At 35.6% G+C, this 18,624-nt stretch overlaps 1 protein-coding gene across 1 annotated transcript in view; it reads right to left on the reverse strand.

Annotated features, from left to right (window-relative positions):
• The window catches only part of ITGB8 (integrin subunit beta 8), a gene marked incomplete at both ends in the record, with an annotated part of 90,779 nt that overhangs the window by 32,477 nt on the left and 39,678 nt on the right, over nucleotides 1–18,624 (reverse strand). Inside the window, 4 exon segments of the mRNA XM_079711733.1 lie at nucleotides 4,275–4,433; nucleotides 5,014–5,179; nucleotides 6,596–6,842; nucleotides 16,254–16,425. Of these exon segments, the coding sequence (XP_079567859.1) occupies nucleotides 4,275–4,433; nucleotides 5,014–5,179; nucleotides 6,596–6,842; nucleotides 16,254–16,425 (744 nt within the window).

Consider the following 18,624-nt stretch of genomic DNA (forward strand, 5'->3'; position numbering starts at 1 on the left):
CACTGTTGTGGCCTCTCCCATTGTGGAGCACAGGCTCCGGACGTGCAGGCTCAGTGGCCATGGCTCATGGGCCCAGCCGCTCCGCGGCATGTGGGATCTTCCTGGACCGGGGCACAAACCCGTGTCCCCTGCATTGGCAGGCAGACTCTCAACCACTGCACCACCAGGGAAGCCCCTAACCTCTACCATTTTAGAAACAATTCCTTATTTTAAGCTGGCATTATTACTGGTAAATTATAAAACTACATTACTACTCAAGCTTTCCATACTGGCAACTGGAGAAAAAGCAGTGGAAAAGGTAATTTATTTAATACTATAATATTATTTGCCAATGGCCATATATAAAATGTAACAATGCTTAAACTGTTTAAAATTTTATCATGTTACGTAATTTAGGTAAGCCAGATTATCTGCTTTATTTCTTCTATAAGTAAGACTGTAACTAGAAAGTTAGAGCAGAAACTACAGCAAGAACTTCACTGCTCTATTTATTCTAGTTTTCCCTTGAGACACTGTGGCAAAGTGGTTAAGAATATAGATTTTAATGAAAGATTGAACTGGATTGAGCCCTAGCTCTGCCACTTATTAACTTCTTAGTTGTCTGTCCTCAGTCAACATTCTTAGTTTCTTCTCCCCTCAGTTTTTCTGTTAATAAAAGAAAGATAACTATGACTACTTTACCAAGTTGTTGTAAAGATAAATTTCATACTGTATACACTGTACTGTATGCAGTATACTGATACTGTATGTACATATGTGGTTTCAGTTAATAAAAACTGAAAACAGGGTAGATGTTATAATTCTGGAAATCACATTGACCCTCATGAAATAGCTAGGTGAATAAGCAGTAGAACTCTGGACCATGTATTTTAGACATGTAAAAGGTCTTTTATCCTTTCCTTTTATAAATGAAAGAACCAGAGTCTTGGCCCAAGAAGCTCAGGTACTATTCAACATTACTGGTATTGGCTGCTGGAGATAAAGCCAAGAAGCAAAGTGTTTGATTGCTTGTCTAAATTATACCTTTTTAAATTCCTCTATAATGGCTGAATAGGAGAGAATGGAGGCCATTTTAAAATTAGCAGGTACATATGCTTATTAGGCTCAGGGTAGCTTTGGATGTAGGAGGTTTCAGAGCAGTAGTACACCTTGTGTATATAAACACATAGTCAAGGGATCAATCAAAATGCTTCACCTTCTTTTGTTTTAAGGCAGTGTCCCTGGAAATGAAGGGAATGAACTTCTTAGGAAGAGGATCCCTTAAAACACAGACGTGGGATAAATGAGATAAAAATATTCTTCTAAGGTATTAATAAGCACACTACTCCTTGGTTTATTCAATACATATCAGTGACATGTGGAAGGTTCATTGTTTTAAGCAGGTAAAACAATTTTCAAGAAAGCAAATAAAGTTCATGATAGTTTTTCCAAATTCCTGATATCATAAGAGCCCAAACACTGTGTAAAATTCCATCAGAATTATAATTTGTTTCCATAAGGTTATATGGCATGGCATATGTCTAAAAGTATGAAACATTTCTTTGCCTTAAGAAATCCTTCCTATATGAGCAACAGCACCCTCTAAAATACAGTTATGGAGTGATGACTTCAGTGACTTGGCAAAACTTCAAAACGATAATGCAATGCAATTTGAGAATAATGTGATTATTATTTTCCTTTAAAAAAAAAAACTTCTACTTGTCTCACAATAGAATAGTTCCTCTTGTCTTCTCCTCCACTCCCAGTAAATGAATTAGAACTCTATCTCAGATTAAAAGAGGTTGAATGGAAGGAAAGATAATGAATGACTTAATTAAAGTGGATGGGTCTACCAAAGTGAAATGTGGCTGAGTAGAAGAGAATTAGCAAAGAGAAAGACACTAAGGGAATAACTCCAAATCCTAAAATTTTAAATTCAAAGTCTAGTTATTTTTTAAAATCTTTAAATGTTGAGGCTGCTTTCATCTAAACCAACCAAGGGTTGAACTTGTTTTATGTGGTAATAACAGTTGCTCCTCTAGACTTTCAAAAAGTCTGGTAGAATGTTTCAGATTAACAAAATTTAAACTATTTAAATTTCACTCATGGGAACCACACACATTTCAGCATAATTTATATGCTTCTAATATTGCATTTCCCAAACTGTGCATGAGGTGCCTTAGAGCACTGCAGTACACTCACCAGGGTACCTCGAAATATCTTGAATTTTTAAGGGAAGCACAGTAATACATGGCATCTGTCAGGTACCCATGAACTACTAGCTGGAGGTGGTTCACAGCTTTACCATTACATTTGGCTCTGTTCTTTTAGATGATGCCATATCTTTGCAAAACTGGGCAACATGAAAATCAGTGCGGAACAGGAAGTGAGGATGGTTATATCTAGTCTGATTCCAAGGCTTGGGAAGTTCCCATTGTAACTTATTTACTAAGAATGACAAACTATACATGTATATATATATACACATATATATATTTTTTGATGTTCATGTGTATTATTTTTTTAACTGGCTACTAAGTTTTTAGGACACAAATAGTTATGTTATTTGGACCTAACTACTTAATAAACAGAACTGTCAGGCTGTTTGTTTGCTTGTTTTGCCTACGTGTACGAGGGAAAAGATTACTAAGACACTAGGTACCGCAATATAAGAAAGTTTGGAAGCTTTTGTTCTAACATTTCCATGCCTGTATAAGTAGGTGTCACGTCACAAGTAAATGATGCTTTATGCAGTTATTTTCTACATGCAGAATAGCTAATGCTGGGAAAGATGTTGTTCAAACCTACAATGAGATATCATCTCACACCAGTCAGAATGGCCATCATCAAAAAATCTAGAAACAATAAATGCTGGAGAGGGTGTGGAGAAAAGGGAACACTCTTGCACTGCTGGTGGGGATGTGAATCGGTACAGCCACTATGGAGAACAATATGGAGGTTCCTTAAAAAACTACAAATAGAACTACCATATGACCCAGCAATCCCACTACTGGACATATACCCTGAGGAAACCATAATTCAAAAAGAGTCATGTACCACAATGTTCATTGCAGCTCTATTTACAATAGCCAGGAGATGGAAACAACCTAAGTGTCCATCATCAGATGAATGGATAAAGAAGATGTGGCACATATATACAATGGAATATTACTCAGCCATAAAAAGAAACGAAATTGAGCTATTTGTAATGAGGTGGATGGTCCTAGAGTCTGTCATACAGAGTGAAGTAAGTCAGAAAGAGAAAGACAAATACCATATGCTAACACATATATATGGAATTTAAGGGGAAAAAATGTCATGAAGAACCTAGGGGTAAGACAGGAGTAAAGACACAGACATACTAGAGAATGGACTTGAGGATATGGGGAGGGGGAAGAATAAGCTGTGACAAAGTGAGAGACTGGCGTGGACATATATACACTACCAAACGTAAAATAGATAGCTAGTGGGAAGCAGCTGCATAGCACAGGGAGATCAACTCGGTGGTTTGTGACCACCTAGAGGGGTGGGATAGGGAGGGTGGGAGGGAGGGAGATGCAAGAGGGAAGAGATATGGGAACATATGTATATGTATAACTGATTCACTTTGTTATAAAGCAGAAACTAACACACCATTGTAAAGCAATTATACTCCAATAAAGATGTTAAAAAAAAAAGAGATTGTATTTAAATATATGATTCAGAGCGGAAACTAACCCTCAGGAAGCAATCCAGATATGCACTGTTTAAACAAAAGAGCCCTTAAATATAGATAAACTTCAGAAGGAAGAAGTGAGATAAAATTGAAAGCCGGTTTTGTTTTACTCCTTTTTCCCCCTAGTCTCTACTTTGATTCTGTCTATTTTACTGCGAGGATTCCTCAAGCCAAATACATTCTTCTTAATCTCTAATATGTTTTTCAATACTAACGCTGTAGAAGTAGTTATAAGTAAACTAGTAAGGCAAACGTATATGTATATGCTCTTTTCCTTTTAAGGTCCTTCAGTTGAGTAAAAAGTAAGCTCTTCTGTCACTCTTGTTTTCATAAATTATGCAGTGCTTTGTAGGATATTAGAGAGTCAGCTACTAGATATTATCAAAGTATTTCAGCCTTATATTTTATTGAACAGAATTTATCGACTGCATTGTTCTGTAACTTGTCTTTCATGACTTATCCTGACTCTGCTTCATGATCCTTTAGGTAATTTCTTGGTACAAGGACAGCTGAATTGCCAATTTAAACTTATACTATAACCAGAAGAGTCATAACTACTAATAGGCTATGGCTGTATTACCATGCTCGTTGATCTGACGTAGACGTTGTTTTTCAGATGGCAGTTTCCGTCATTTGGCACCACTATGCCTGCCAATTTGCTGTCTAGAGCAAGATGAGATGTCTGATCTGTCATCACCAGCAGCAATCTTTTAGCTTCTTTTCGCCATCCAATGTGACTCTTAAAATAAACATGAAATTAGATCTTGTACAATAACATAGATCTTTACTATGGTCTTCATTTCAATTAAACATTAAATTTAAAACATTAAGTCAGGCTAGAATGATGTGCATAAATTCAATGCTGTTTCATAAATAGCATTAACTTTTATTTGTATATCCTCTTCCACAGCCGTTTGACCACACTATCTCCTGGCTAGAGACTTCTGGTGTTCCACAGAGGAAGAACAAGCCAGGTTTATGAAGTGCAGACTGCCCACTGTGATGTGAGTAGGACAACAAGCTATTTCTGTTTTTCCCTTGGAGAGTAGTGAGTGAAAAAAGCAGCCCTTTTGGAAATGATTTTCCAAGTGCATAAGTTATTCTTTCCCTTTTATCTTTTCCTATTTATAACCCTCTCCTAATTTAGCCCCTCTGTCCTGAACACATACCAAAATGAATAATACTGGTGACGAATAACAGATAGGAGAAGAATGTATTCTTCTATGCTATGTTTTCACTCCATAAATCAAAGAGAAAAATCCTAAATTCTTGGAGAATTTTTCATCTGAGCAAATATTCAATAATGTGAAACTTCTTACCTCACAGACAGCTGCCTGAAGCATAGCATCAAAACCTCCTTCAGGTGTATCTATATTTCCAGAGATCTTCTGTCTGTGAACTGCTTTTTCAAACTCAGTGATGTTCTCCGTCAAAGACAGCACATGGATATACCCATGGGGAGGCATACAGTCTAAGTTGTAGTCACTATATGGGTAAAGAAGAAACGCAAATTCTGTTTTGGTATGCGTCCTTCAAAGATCCAAAATACTACTCATGGTCATAGTAAAAGTGTGTGGTTGATGTGAGAAGGGAATACCTTTTTTTATTTTTGCCAAGAAAATTTTATTAGAGAAAATCTGTATTTTATAAAATCAGAGAAAAGCTCAATATTGGTGAATATTTCTTTGCATGTAGGAATATAATGCCTTGGTTGTCAAAACATAAAGAAGATTAAACATGTTTAATGTAGGACATCTAAGGGCTTTTATTATGCTAATATGCACTGTTAATTTTTAAGAAGAGATGAAAATTTACAGTGATTTCCTATCACATTTGCCCATGGAACAGCTGAAAAACACTTTTTGGGAAATGTTTTTAGGAATTTAGTTAAAATATTATACTACTGTTAGATATTTTAAAATATTTTGCTAATTTTAAAGTGATGCTTGGTGTAGAATTATTGATGAATGGTCAATTTCATTAAAATTGTTTTGAGAATTCCATAATGTCCCCAAAGGTGAGGATCATTCCTCAGGTGCATTTGTATTTAGGGAGAAGGTGTGTGAAGCTCCATGTGGAGAGGCATCAGTCTTGTTCCTCTACAACAGAAAGCAGAGTTGTTTTGGTAAATTAGAGTATATACTGTAAAGTGATCTGGGCAATTCATGAAAGTAGGAAAGAAGATGATAAAATGAAATGTTTTGTTAAGGAAGAACTGAACACATTTATATTTCTCTCTGAAAATTCAACAGGCTAAGTATTGTGTGAGAAGTGAGAAATTCATTTTTTAAAGGTCTGTTTTCCTTTCATAGTAGGGAATATGCTGTTCCAAAATGATAAGAAAAAGGGCTCTTTCTAGCAAACAAATTCTCATCTTTTGACCTACCTACCCTCCATATGCTAGCTGAGTTTTCTTTGAAATCACATCATAAGCAATGTAATTATAAACAGTCACAATACAGTAATGGAAATACAGATGCAATACTGGCAAAATAAGTACTATACATTTGATAAACCTTAATTCAGCAAATTTGGAGCGATCAAAAAAGGAATACAGAATTTTCAAAGACGTATTTTATATATATATATATATATATACATATATATATATATACTTGGTAGCCTGATTATTGGAGGTTTATCCAAAATTACTAATATTATTTGTGTTTTTTGTAATAGAAACTAAGTGAATGATATTTGAAAAAATATAAAGTAAAAAGCCACCCTTCAGTCTCAGAAGTTTTCAGATAGGAACATACTTCTTCTATACATATTTTCATTTATCATTTAATTAAAACAAAAATATAAAATTTAGTAAGTCTTTGATTTAAAAACAAAATGAGGTTTTATAAGATTTTAAATTTGTTTAGCATTAGGAAGTCCACATCAAATATTAGATACCTGCATTGATTATGAATTCTTTCTGGATGGATACTAATGTATGGTGAAACTGTTTTATCAACGTATGAGCCAAATCCAAGGCGGAAGTCATGGGAGAAAAATGCCATTTTTCTAGATAAATCATTTCCAACTGAATTTAATTTTTCAATATTATTGTGCATTGATGCTGAGACATCAACCAGATAATAAAGATCCACAGGATATTTCTTCAGAGGATGAATTTTCAGCATAAAATTAGCTTCAGCTCCTAGTTCAAAGAAAGACAAACATAGTATAGTATTCATTTTAAACATCTCGGGTTAAGCTATCAATAAGCCAGTCACATTTTAGGTATAGAACAATTATCACAAATTTGTGCATAATGAATGAAATTGGGAATATTCCAGAATAATTTCAAGGCAGTTTGTAAACCATACCATCCCAGACATACCAATGTCTTAGTCTCCAACTTCTACAATGCGTTTCTCGTAATTCTATAGGACAGGTAGAGATAATAACAAATAGACCAGCTCAACATAAATGTAATAGGGAATATATTTATCACCATATGAACCTGTATTTCTAGTGTCTAGTAAAGCACAGCACAAATGGCAACAGCATTCTATCATAAGAGAGAGTAGGTGTCTGTGTTTGTTTTCAGGTCGCATTTAGATATGAAGACAGACAGAAAGGTATTCTAAGAAAATTTACCCCTTATTGGATGCAGGTGTAGATTTATTCTTTTGGGTTAAGGTATATTTACATATGACATATGAAAACTCTGGTACTGAGAAGTACATTAAGCTATTCAAAATAATTCCTACCTCATCATGTTACTTGATTAGATTCTCCCCAACAGTTAGTTGTAAGAAGAAATGAGACAGTGGTCTGAAGAATGATACGCAGCAGTGCCACATTGAGGACCAAGACAATGTAGGGGACAGCATTTGTCCAATGCATAATGCGTGCATGATAAACATATGTTGAAGGGAGATCACAGGGGCAAAGAAACTGGATGAGTAGAGGGTCACCATGAGGAGAATTGTTGGGGCCTCCAAAAGACAACTGTCTTTGCAATACAATTTTATTTAGTTTTCTGTCCATTATCAAGTGATAGAAGGATCTGGTACCCTACAGAGTTAGTACTTCTGTATTTAACTTTCTAATGTACATGATGAAAAGTTATCAATTTAAATACAGGAAGTTTGTGAATTTTACTTTTTTAAATAATAAAGCAAATACTTGTAAGTCATTAATTATTTGTACATGGGGAATATTTTGAGTGTAAAAACTTTTTAATACCAATTTGTATACATAATTGGTAGCCTGATCTACTTTTTTTTTTTTTTTTTTTTTTTTTTTTTTGCGATACGCGGGCCTCTCACTGTTGTGGCCTCTCCCATTGTGAGCACAGGCTCCGGACGCGCAGACTCAGCGGCCATGGCTCACGGGTCCAGCCGCTCCGCGGCATGTGGGATCTTCCCGGACCGGGGCACGAATCCGTATCCCCTGCATCGACAGGCGGACTCTCAACCACTGTGCCACCAGGGAAGCCCTGATCTACTTATTAAAGGAATCTTACAATTTATCAAATCATATTTTCAGTCTTAATATGCTTAAAAATAGCAATATTTTTAAACTTACTTCACAAATCAAATGTTCTTCAGCCAGATTATGGAATGTATTAAAAATAGTAAGATTTTTTGGTTTGTAATATTAATTATGGGAGAAAGGGGCTATTATTCCTAATTTGCCTTTAAATGCAGGAAACTTCTTTATTATAACATTCTTGGATTTTCAGCCCAAGAGTTTGGGAGGAGAAATTGGGCTTGCATAGCCCAGCCCAGTCAACTCTTTCACTCCTTTTTTTTAGGAGCTGGGCTGCCTCCAGTGAACATATATTTGGCTCTGCTTTCCAAGTATCTGGTGAAAAATCCTGCCCATGTGGAAGTGTCCTGCAATTTGGGTAGAGAAGTTTAATTCAGAAGAATGATGGAATCTGGTAGACAGGGCTGGATCGATGAGAAATAGAAATGGAGCATATTGGGGAGTGTGGTTCATGTGGAGGAGCTTGAATTTTAATGTGTGGGTCAGCATTTAATTTTTAATTTTTTTAAAGTTGTGTAGTTGTTTTTTAACTGTTGACTTGGACATATGGCTGAAGGCATTAGGAGCTGGCCACATGGTATTTTCTTCTTGATGGATCATTATAGTTTATGGTGGCTCTGTCTAAAGATGAATGGCTGCCTATTTTTATAGAGTCATTGAAAAATGTACCAGATATTCAGCGTATTGTGTGAGTTGTTATATTATTGGTTGGTTATCTCAGCCAACAGGCAGAGTCTACAAAGCATCAGCAAAAGCACAGGCCTTGGAGGCCTGAGCTATTCAGGAAGCTCCAGTAAAATGCTAGCCACACAGGAGCCTTCAGCACATGTCAGCTGCTCACTAGCGAATCCTAGTCTCACTGACCTCAGCAAAGAGAGGGCTTTTAGGAAGCCTTGCCAGAGGGCTTTTAGGAAGGCCAGTCTCACTGGCCTCAGCAAAGAAGAGGGCTTTTAGGAAGCCTTGCCAGGCTTTTAGGAAGCCTGGCCAAATGGCCATGGTTAGAGGGTGCAGGCTGCTGTAGCTTGATTTGGATTACATAGATGCTGGCGTTAGCACATGTACCTGGGTCACTTGAAGACCTCAGCGTGGGCTGACACCTCAGTAAGACAAGTTTTCACTAAAGGAGAAAGGAGAATCTTTCTGTACACAGGCCTTTTACTCATCGCTGGAGAGAATGATAATCGCTTTTAAACTGCAAGGCACTTGAGTTTCCTAAAAGGTTCTAGCTTTAAGTAGTAAGCTTAAGGTGGGCAGCCCTACATAGGCTGACTCCAAACCCCACTCTGCTTGTTAAGGAGGAAGCTGAAGGGGCCAAGCTTAGATTACCACATTTTGCCCATGAGCCTGAGACACTCCCCACATTATGCTCTCAAGTTGGCTTTGGATTGGATAATTATATATGACGGAGAAACCTTCTCTTGGAGGCAGTAGAAATATCTTTTCATGGGAACATGGATACCATGTCCCTGGATAAAATCGCCATTCAGTTCCTACTGGGGTGCCAACAACACTGGGCTCAAAGGGAAGATGACATTAAAGAGGTTTTGAATATATCGAATGAGAAAGAAACACGTCTAAAAATAAGACAATATCTGCGGCCATCACCACTGTGATATAAATTCCAGCAGCAATGTCTTAAATGCTACTCTGAGAGAGGAGCTATGTGGGGGTGGATTCTTTTAGTGCGTAAGAGCTACTAAGTTCAGTGATCCATATAAAATATTTACCACAGTATTTGGTACACAGTAAATATATAGACATTAGTAATTATTACCATTAGTATTACTAGATTCTAACATTAGATCTGTTCTAATGTTAGAGCAGATGATAGATAGAACTGTTCTATCTAACATTAGATAGAACAACATTAGGGTAAGAACTGTTTATTCATCTCTGAAGCCTCTGGGTTTGGTACATGCATAGCCACTCATAAATGTTCTTTAAACTATATTGGAAGAATATTTTGATACAGCATATCAAAAGGCCCATATATATACCACAGTAAGAAGCTAATATTTATAACTTCTTTCCCATAGTTTAGGGAGATCTTAAATAGTTTCTCTCTATAAGAGGAAAAGAGAATCATCTGGCCCCAAAATATTTATGCCACCACTTACATTACCTCCAGGAAAGCTTCATCCTCATAATTTGAGATTCTAAAGGCTCAAATCCTATTCCTTTGATTAACTTTAAAGGCAAGAAAAGAGTCTGTGACATAGAATAAGAAAGAGGACTTGGAGGAAAGTTGAGACCTACTTAGAGCTATTGCCAATATTGGTTTGAATAGACCAAAAAACTAAAGTTGTTCGAATGAGTTTTAAATCACTCAAATAATGGCGTGAGCATCTCTGAAGAGCTGGCTACAACAAACATGACTGGATATTAAGATAAATAAGAGGGGCTTCCCTGGTGGCGCAGTGGTTGAGAGTCCGCCTGCATATGCAGGGGACACGGGTTCGTGCCCCGGTCCGGGAGGATCCCACATGCCGCGGAGCGGCTAGGCCCGTGAGCCATGGCCGCTGAGCCTGTGCGTCCGGAGCCTGCGCTCCGCAAGGGGAGAGGCCACAACAGTGAGAGGCCCGCGTAACGCAAAAAAAAAAAAAAAAAAAAAAAAAAGATAAATAAGAAATATTCTGCATAAGATGAAACTGAAAAACCATAAGAAAATATGGAGAACTGTAGCAGGAAGAAAGAGCTGCCAATTTCTATTCATTATCCTTGAGCAGGGGAAGGAGAGGGCCCAAGAATAAGACTAGTTTGAAACAGCGAGGTACAGACTCCAGCACATTTCTGGATTTCTGTGTGGGATAAAATGGGGGATATGTGCCAGGTGTTGAGGAGGAAAAATGCATGACTATATATTTTTAGGTTTTTTGAAAAAAGTTTTGAATTCAAGAATACCTGAAAAATCTTACATTTTAAATTAAGCTACACTAAAGAACTTTTTTCTTTATAATATTAAAATAAATCAAGTTTGAAACCTTTTCTTCAATTAGTGAAGTACAAATTATACTCATCCTTGTCATATACATTATATTACTTCTGAAACAGAAATCGAGAATTATCTTCTCTCACCTATCTTCCTAAAGATTTCATTTCATTCCACTGTTCTTAGGGGACATAAACTAGGATTAGTCGCCTATTTCTGTTATTATTTTTCCATAAAATTGATAGGTAAAAATTTTAAAAAGTGAAAAGTAAAAGAAAATATCTTTTTAAAGTCTCATTTAAAATATTCAATTATATATATTATATACATATTTTATATAGCCCTAACATTCCTTTAAAAACTTAGTATATGATAAAATAGAAATATTTTTATTTTTAAAAATAAAAACTTTTAAAAATCCTTAATAAATGCTACATTGAAGGTCATGAATTTTTATCAGGTAAGAATCAAATGGTTATCTATAAATAACTCTAAAAAATCAAAATTAATATTAGGGAATAAATGTATTTTACACTTAGGTATTCATTATACCAGACCCTCAACTCTTATATATGTGTTAGGGTGCAAAGGACTTTTACATTGTAAGGAATGAGGTTCCTATATATCTGTAGTTGGTAAAATACAGCTTTATATATTATGCCCCAAAGCTGGTATGTCTTTGATGCCACGATGCATTTTAGATGAACTTATTAAATCTATTTTAATAATTATTTGCTATATATGCAGATTATAAAAATATAGTTCTGTCATAGCTATGTTGGAAATATAACATACACGTTAGACAGTTACACTATTTTCACACAGAAATTCATGAGGATTGGGGAATTGACTAAAATCAAACCCTATAATGATTGACATAGACATTAAGCATTTGTGTTTTGATTCTCCTACTCCCATGATCTCATTCATACTACCTTCACTTACTACCTCATGTTGACATCTCCAGCTTCTCTATCTCCAACGCTATCTCTCCCCAGAACTCCAGCCTCTAACGGATAAGTCACTACCTTAATTCAAGATGTCTGTTTGAACTCAGACTCACCCCCTCCACAAAGAGCAGCCTTGTCCACCTCACCTAGATGCTCGAGCCAGAGCCCAGGTGTTCCCATACTCATCAATCACCAATCCCTGGGGATGAAACCTCCGGATTATCTCTCAAGTCTGGCCATTTTTCTCCTGCCTTGTTACCATTACTGCCATTGCTTATCTACAGCACTGAAATAACTTCCCAACGTTTGAACTGTTAATTTATGGTCTCAGGAGGATTCAGCCACCATTATGTTTACAGAAGAGAACAGACTAAATTCATTTAAGTATATAAATTTAAAAGTAACATACCAGTATAAAAAAATGCACCTTGTAATTTTCAAATCTCAAGTATTTAAAAAAGAGCAAGACATTTTTAAAGGCTATTAGTCATTTTTTAGAGGTAAATAATATATGATAAGCCTCATCTGTAAGCTGTTGAAAATTAATATTCAATGAGAAAAATAAACCAATTTGTATGGAGGGGCAAATCACACACAAAATGGAGAGGTAAAGATAGTTAATAAACTTAAGGAAAATGTTCAAGCTTTCTAGTAATAGGAAAAAGACAAAAGAAAACAGCTAATGGACTAGTTACACTTAACAAATTGAAGAGATTAAAAAGAATGAGAATGGGTGAGGTTGACTCTTGAAAGCCTAACTGGGCATGAATTTTTCTTGTGAATAATCTGGTAATATACATGACCTAATAAATCTATTCCTAGGAATGTATCCTAAATAGATATGTTGTTATATATATGGAGAGATAGATAGATATAGATAGATACATGTATAATGAGTATCACTGAAGATTTGTTTAAACAAACTGCATTTAAATTTGATTGGGACTGTCTTACATTTATTGATTCACTTAGATTTTGTTACATTACTAGAATATATTTATAGAAAACTGTTATTTTTATAATATTGATTTCCTATTCAGGAACATAAAATTCTTCTGCATCTATTCATACTGTCTTTTACGTAACACAATAGACTCTACATATTTTTTTTTTTTTTTTTTTTTTTTTTTTTGCGGTATGCGGGCCTCTCCCTGCCATGGCCTCTCCCATTGCGGAGCACAGGCTCCGGACGCGCAGGCTCAGCGGCCATGGCTCACAGGCCCAGCCGCTCCGCGGCATGTGGAATCTTCCCAGACCGGGGCACGAACCCGTGTCCCCTGCATCGGCAGGCAGACTCTCAACCACTGCACCACCAGGGAAGCCCGACTCTACATATTTTTTAGAAAGTTTATCACTAGGCAGTTTACATTTTAGGTTGCTGCTTTGAAATGATCCCTTTTTAAGTTATATTTAATACTATATAGGAAATTCATTGATTTTTGAATATTTAAAAAATTTCCTGCCATGGCCTTTTATTTTTAATTTTAATAGTTAGGTTTCGTTGATTTGCCTGGATTTCCAGGTAGACATATAATGATAATTTTGCTTTATCTTTTCAAAATGTTGATAACTCATACTCGGTTTTCTTGTCTGATTGCTTTTATGTAAAACTTTCAGAAGGATTTTAATACATATTAAAGAAATATTCTTCAATTTTGGTTTGGGCAGGAATGGATACTAAATTTTTATTGTATGATTTTTGGCATCTATTGAGATAACAATATATATTTTTCTTCTTTTGGCAAACTAAGATGATAAAAATACATTAATTTTAAGACAATCAACTACCCTAGGTTAAATCTACTTGTATGGTGACATTGCTCTTATTATCACATGCAGTTTAATTTGATTTCTTAAAATGTTATTAGGGATTTGATACTAGAGTTATGATAAGCTTGTAAAAATTGAGTAGCTTCTATGCCTTCTCTAAAACCATGGAAGTGTTTATGTAGCATAGGGATAATGTGTTCCTTAAATGTTTAGGGGAGCATGAAATCATTTCTTCCCATGAAAACCTTTAGACCTAATGTTTTTAGGGGAGTTTTTAAAATAATTTTCTTAACTTCTTCTATCTTTATTAGGTTTCTTAGGGGTTTCCCTCTTCTAGAGTCAATTTTAGTCATGTATATTTTCCTAGACAATTATCTTTATTATCACAATTTATATATTTTAACACATTCAATACATTTTACCATTTTTAATATTTTCTTAAAGTTGTTTTTTACCCAATATTTGTTTCTCTGGTTATGGTCTGTATAATCAGGTCATTTGCTTTTTTTTCTTAATTAGCTTTGCCAACAATTTGTCTATTTCATTGGGCTTTACAAATAACCAGATTTTGGATTTATACGTTCATTTTACTTTTTTATTTCTATTTTGCATTTCATTTTGTTTTTTTTCTTAACTTATGAATTTCTTCCTCTTGTTTTCCTTATGGTTATTTTGTTTTTGTTGTTCCTATACCTTTATTTGGATGCTTCATTCTTCTTTGATAATAAAAGCATTTAAAGTTTTGAATTATCCTGAGAGCAACTTTGAACACATACCATTATGTTATGATGTGTGTTGTTATTATTGTTATTATCAAATAGTCTATGACTAGAGTTTTGATTTATTCTTGGAGATAGAATTTATTTAGGAAAAGCTTTTCTTTGTTTCTCTATTATTTAATATTTGTTTATCCTCTTGTATTGATTTTAAATTTTATTGTGAGGTGTTCAGAGATGTTGGCCTATAAAAACAGTTTCACTTTTTGGAGTTCAGTTTTCTTGTATAAAATATAATTAATTTCTAAAAATATTTCATAGCCTTTGAAAACATTATTTTATATATCAAGGATTATGGATTGAATTTTGCCCCCTCCCTGCCCCCCCCCACCAGCCAAATTTCCATGTTGAAGCCCTAACTCACAATGTGATGGTGTTTGGAGATGGAGCCTTTGGGAGATGACTAGATATAGATGAGGTCCTGAGGGTGGGGTCCTCATGGTGGATTCAGTGCCCTTATATGTAGAGACAACAGAGAGCTCCTTTTCTGTCTGTCCGTCATTCTCTCTCCCTCTCCAGAAACCGAATCTGCTAGCACCTTGATCTTAGATTTCCTAGCTCCTAGGACTGTGAGAAAATAAATTTCTGTTGTTTAAGCCACTTAGTGTATGGTATTTTGCTATGGCAGCAATAGAAGGTGGCAAGTGTCATAATCTTACCAACCTAGTTACTTTAATTTTTGTGTATCCCTTTCCAGCTATCACTCATTTATGTCCATACTGGGCTGTATAATTGTTGGATATGGTGAAGTGCACAGTTTTAATTGGAAGCTGGGAATATGCCTAGGGCCAAGAAAGAAATGGATTTCATTATTTTGGTAATCCAAGAGTCTGGGAAAAATAGCTCAGCTTTGGAATTGGGAGGTCATATGTCGATAATGGATATTCAAAAGTTTAATGACAGGACAAGACCACACAAAAGGAAATATTGATGGCTTGAAGGCAATTTCATACCACTTAAAACTAAATGTATCTAGTTGAGTGATGCATATCTTTGTACCTGAACTTATCTTGCCATATGTAGTTAGTTCATTGGGATTCTCTGGCACTGGAGAAAATGAATAATTTCCAGTGGCCTGCTACATGTGCAATACAGTGGTGTGGAAGGACAAGTATAAGAGAAGTATTGGAAGAAAAGTGTATATTACTCTCAGGGGCCAAAGCAGCTCAAGTTAATTATGATAATTATGAATTATAGTTTTCAGTTTAAAAGCTTATCACACAGGCTCTAAGACTTAGCTTAATTCACACCTCTTACTAATTAATCAACTAACAAATTCAGCAAACACTTATGGAGTGCTTACTACATGCCAGCACTCTGTTAGGCATTGGAGAAACAGAGTGGAATAAAACATATTCTCTTTCTTCCAGAGCTGGCAGTGGCATAGGAACACAATTACAGTACAATGTGATCAAGTTTGGAAACACATAATTATAATATAGTGTGGTCAGGTTTGCAGAGTGTCCGAGGCCACACAGCTAGCTACAGGCATAAGAAAGACTAGAATTCTGATTTCTTGATTCTGAGCCCACTCTTATTTCTACTGCAGCAATACTGCCTGCCATAAAATGTTAAATATGAGCAAATAAAGCTAGATATAATTTCAAATTAAGGCTCATCATTGATTTATTTGAAAATAACTATACCTTGACGTAGCTGAATCAGCACTTCTCCTGGTGTCACCTGGGTATTAATTTCATTTTCACTTGGTGTTACATGCACAGATGGGTATTCTATCAAATCAATTGAGCAGCCTTTGTTTATTAAATTGGAAACAATATCACAACGTTCATTCTTTGATCCACCTGCAATGAAATCCTGTTTAAAAGAAGGAAAATCACTGATGTTTTTAGTGCATATCATCTCAGTTATAACCAAAGAAAACCACATAACAAACACTGCAAAGAAGCCATCTTCCAATATTGTACAAATTATACAACTGTTAAGAATAGCTGCATGTTTCCAATAAGAATACTGGCAAATTTGTCTTAAATAAAGCTTTAATTTCTAAATGTTATTTTGAAAGAAGAAAATGAATAATAAAAAGATTTAAACTAAGTACTTTAAATATTGTTAACTGATCACTGTAAAATTATACCAACTTAATTCTTTCTAAATATTTTACTTTGGAAATACTGCTCCAAAAGAAAATTTAGCCAAAATAGACCATTCAGTGTGGTTCCACATGTAAGCTTCAGTTCTCAAAGAACCCAACTGGTATGTTTACTATATACTATTATGTTTGGAATGTGAGAGCAAGTCCTTAGAAATCACATGCCTAATTAGGTACTGAAAATTCATAAAAGAATGAATTGGAAATCTATATTTCTTAGACTAAAAATTTCCCGACTTCTTATACATGTAACAGCCTATAATTCAGTAGACCAAGGAAGATGCTCAAAATGAGGCTGGGAGATATAAAAGTGCAGCTCAAATTCTCCTGATTTTGAACAGAATCTTGAACTTTCATTACCATTCAGCACTGGTTAGTTGATGGTAATCCAATAGCCATCCAGTAAACTTGGAATTAATGGAGCAAGCTTAAAATATAATTTATCTTGACTGAGAAAGATTTGATATTTTTATCTTTGAATGTAACCATTCAGGATTTTTCCTAAGAACAGGAAATATATTGAAAAGTATAGAAAGATAGTTTATTATATATAATGTTGGCCTGAATTATTTGGGATATTTGCTTACATATTGGCTGGATATTTGCTTAGTGATCTTCCTGGATGTGGCTATTTTGATCTGGCATTCAGTCATTCCTCATCTAGTTCAACCGATTCAAAGAACTGGGTTTCTGATCAATTACTCACTCAATCAAAGAATGTTGACTGAATACTTACTCAGGGACAGTAGTTTGTTAGGTGCTGAGGATACAGACTGGAACACGACAGATAGAGTCCCTGTTATCAGAGTCAACAGACCATCAGTGAATTCAGCCATTAAGCAAGTAAATGTAATTATCATAGGCATTAAATTTAGGGGAAGCACAGAATGTCATAGGGTTATGGAGAAAAGAGATTATATTCAAGTTTAATATTAGTTGACTATGAGATCACTAATTATGAATAAGGAGATCCTTGGCACTGGTGAGGAATTAGATGGGATGGTGGTAGGCAATATAAAAACATTCATACAAAGATTTTAATTTAATTCTTCTCTCAATTTAGAAAAAGGGTTGGAAAACTAGAGACAGTGGGACAAACACAGCTCATGGCTTGTTTTTGTATGGCTTGAGTGCTAAAAAATACTTGTTACATTTTTTAAATGCCGTAAAACAATAAAAAAGGAGAAGAAGAATGTACAACAGAGATAGTATGTGGCATAAAAAATTTTACTATGTGACCCTTTACAGTACAGATCCTGAATTAGAGTGTGGTGCACAGTTGTAATATAAATATAATTAAAAGACAAAAGAGAGGGCTTCCCTGGTGGCACGGTGGTTGAGAATCTGCCTGCCAATGCAGGGGACACAGGTTCGAGCCCTGGTCGGGGAAGATCCCACATGCTGCGGAGCAACTAAGCCCGTGCACCACGACTACTGAGCCTGCGCTCTAGACCCTGTGAGCCACAACTACTGAGCCCACGTGCCACAACTACTGAGCCCACGTGCCACAACTACTGAAGTCCGCTGCCTAGAGCCCGTGCTCTGCAAGAGAAGCCACTGCAGTGAGAAGGCAGCGCACTGCAACGAAGAGTAGCCCCTGCTCGCCACAACTAGAGAAAAGCCCACACACAGCAACAAAGACCCAATGCAGCCAAAAATAAATAAATAAATTTGTTTTAAAAAAAGACAAAAGAGAATATGTTCTTTTCAGTCAAGATCTCCAGGTGTCATTGGTGAATGACTTCATGGGAATAGAAGAATTCGATTTGCCTTGCTATTGACCATGCACCTAGATTTTAGCCTGAAGTTTAAAATGTTTAAAGCCTTAATTTCTCATTTCCAAGTTTATCCTATCTGTTGTTAAAACTTAGAGGTTCTGAATGTGAGATTTAGTTTTTAAACAA

This window comes from Hyperoodon ampullatus (assembly GCF_949752795.1).
Source record: "Hyperoodon ampullatus genome assembly, chromosome: 9".
In the NCBI taxonomy this organism is placed as follows: domain Eukaryota; kingdom Metazoa; phylum Chordata; class Mammalia; order Artiodactyla; family Ziphiidae; genus Hyperoodon; species Hyperoodon ampullatus.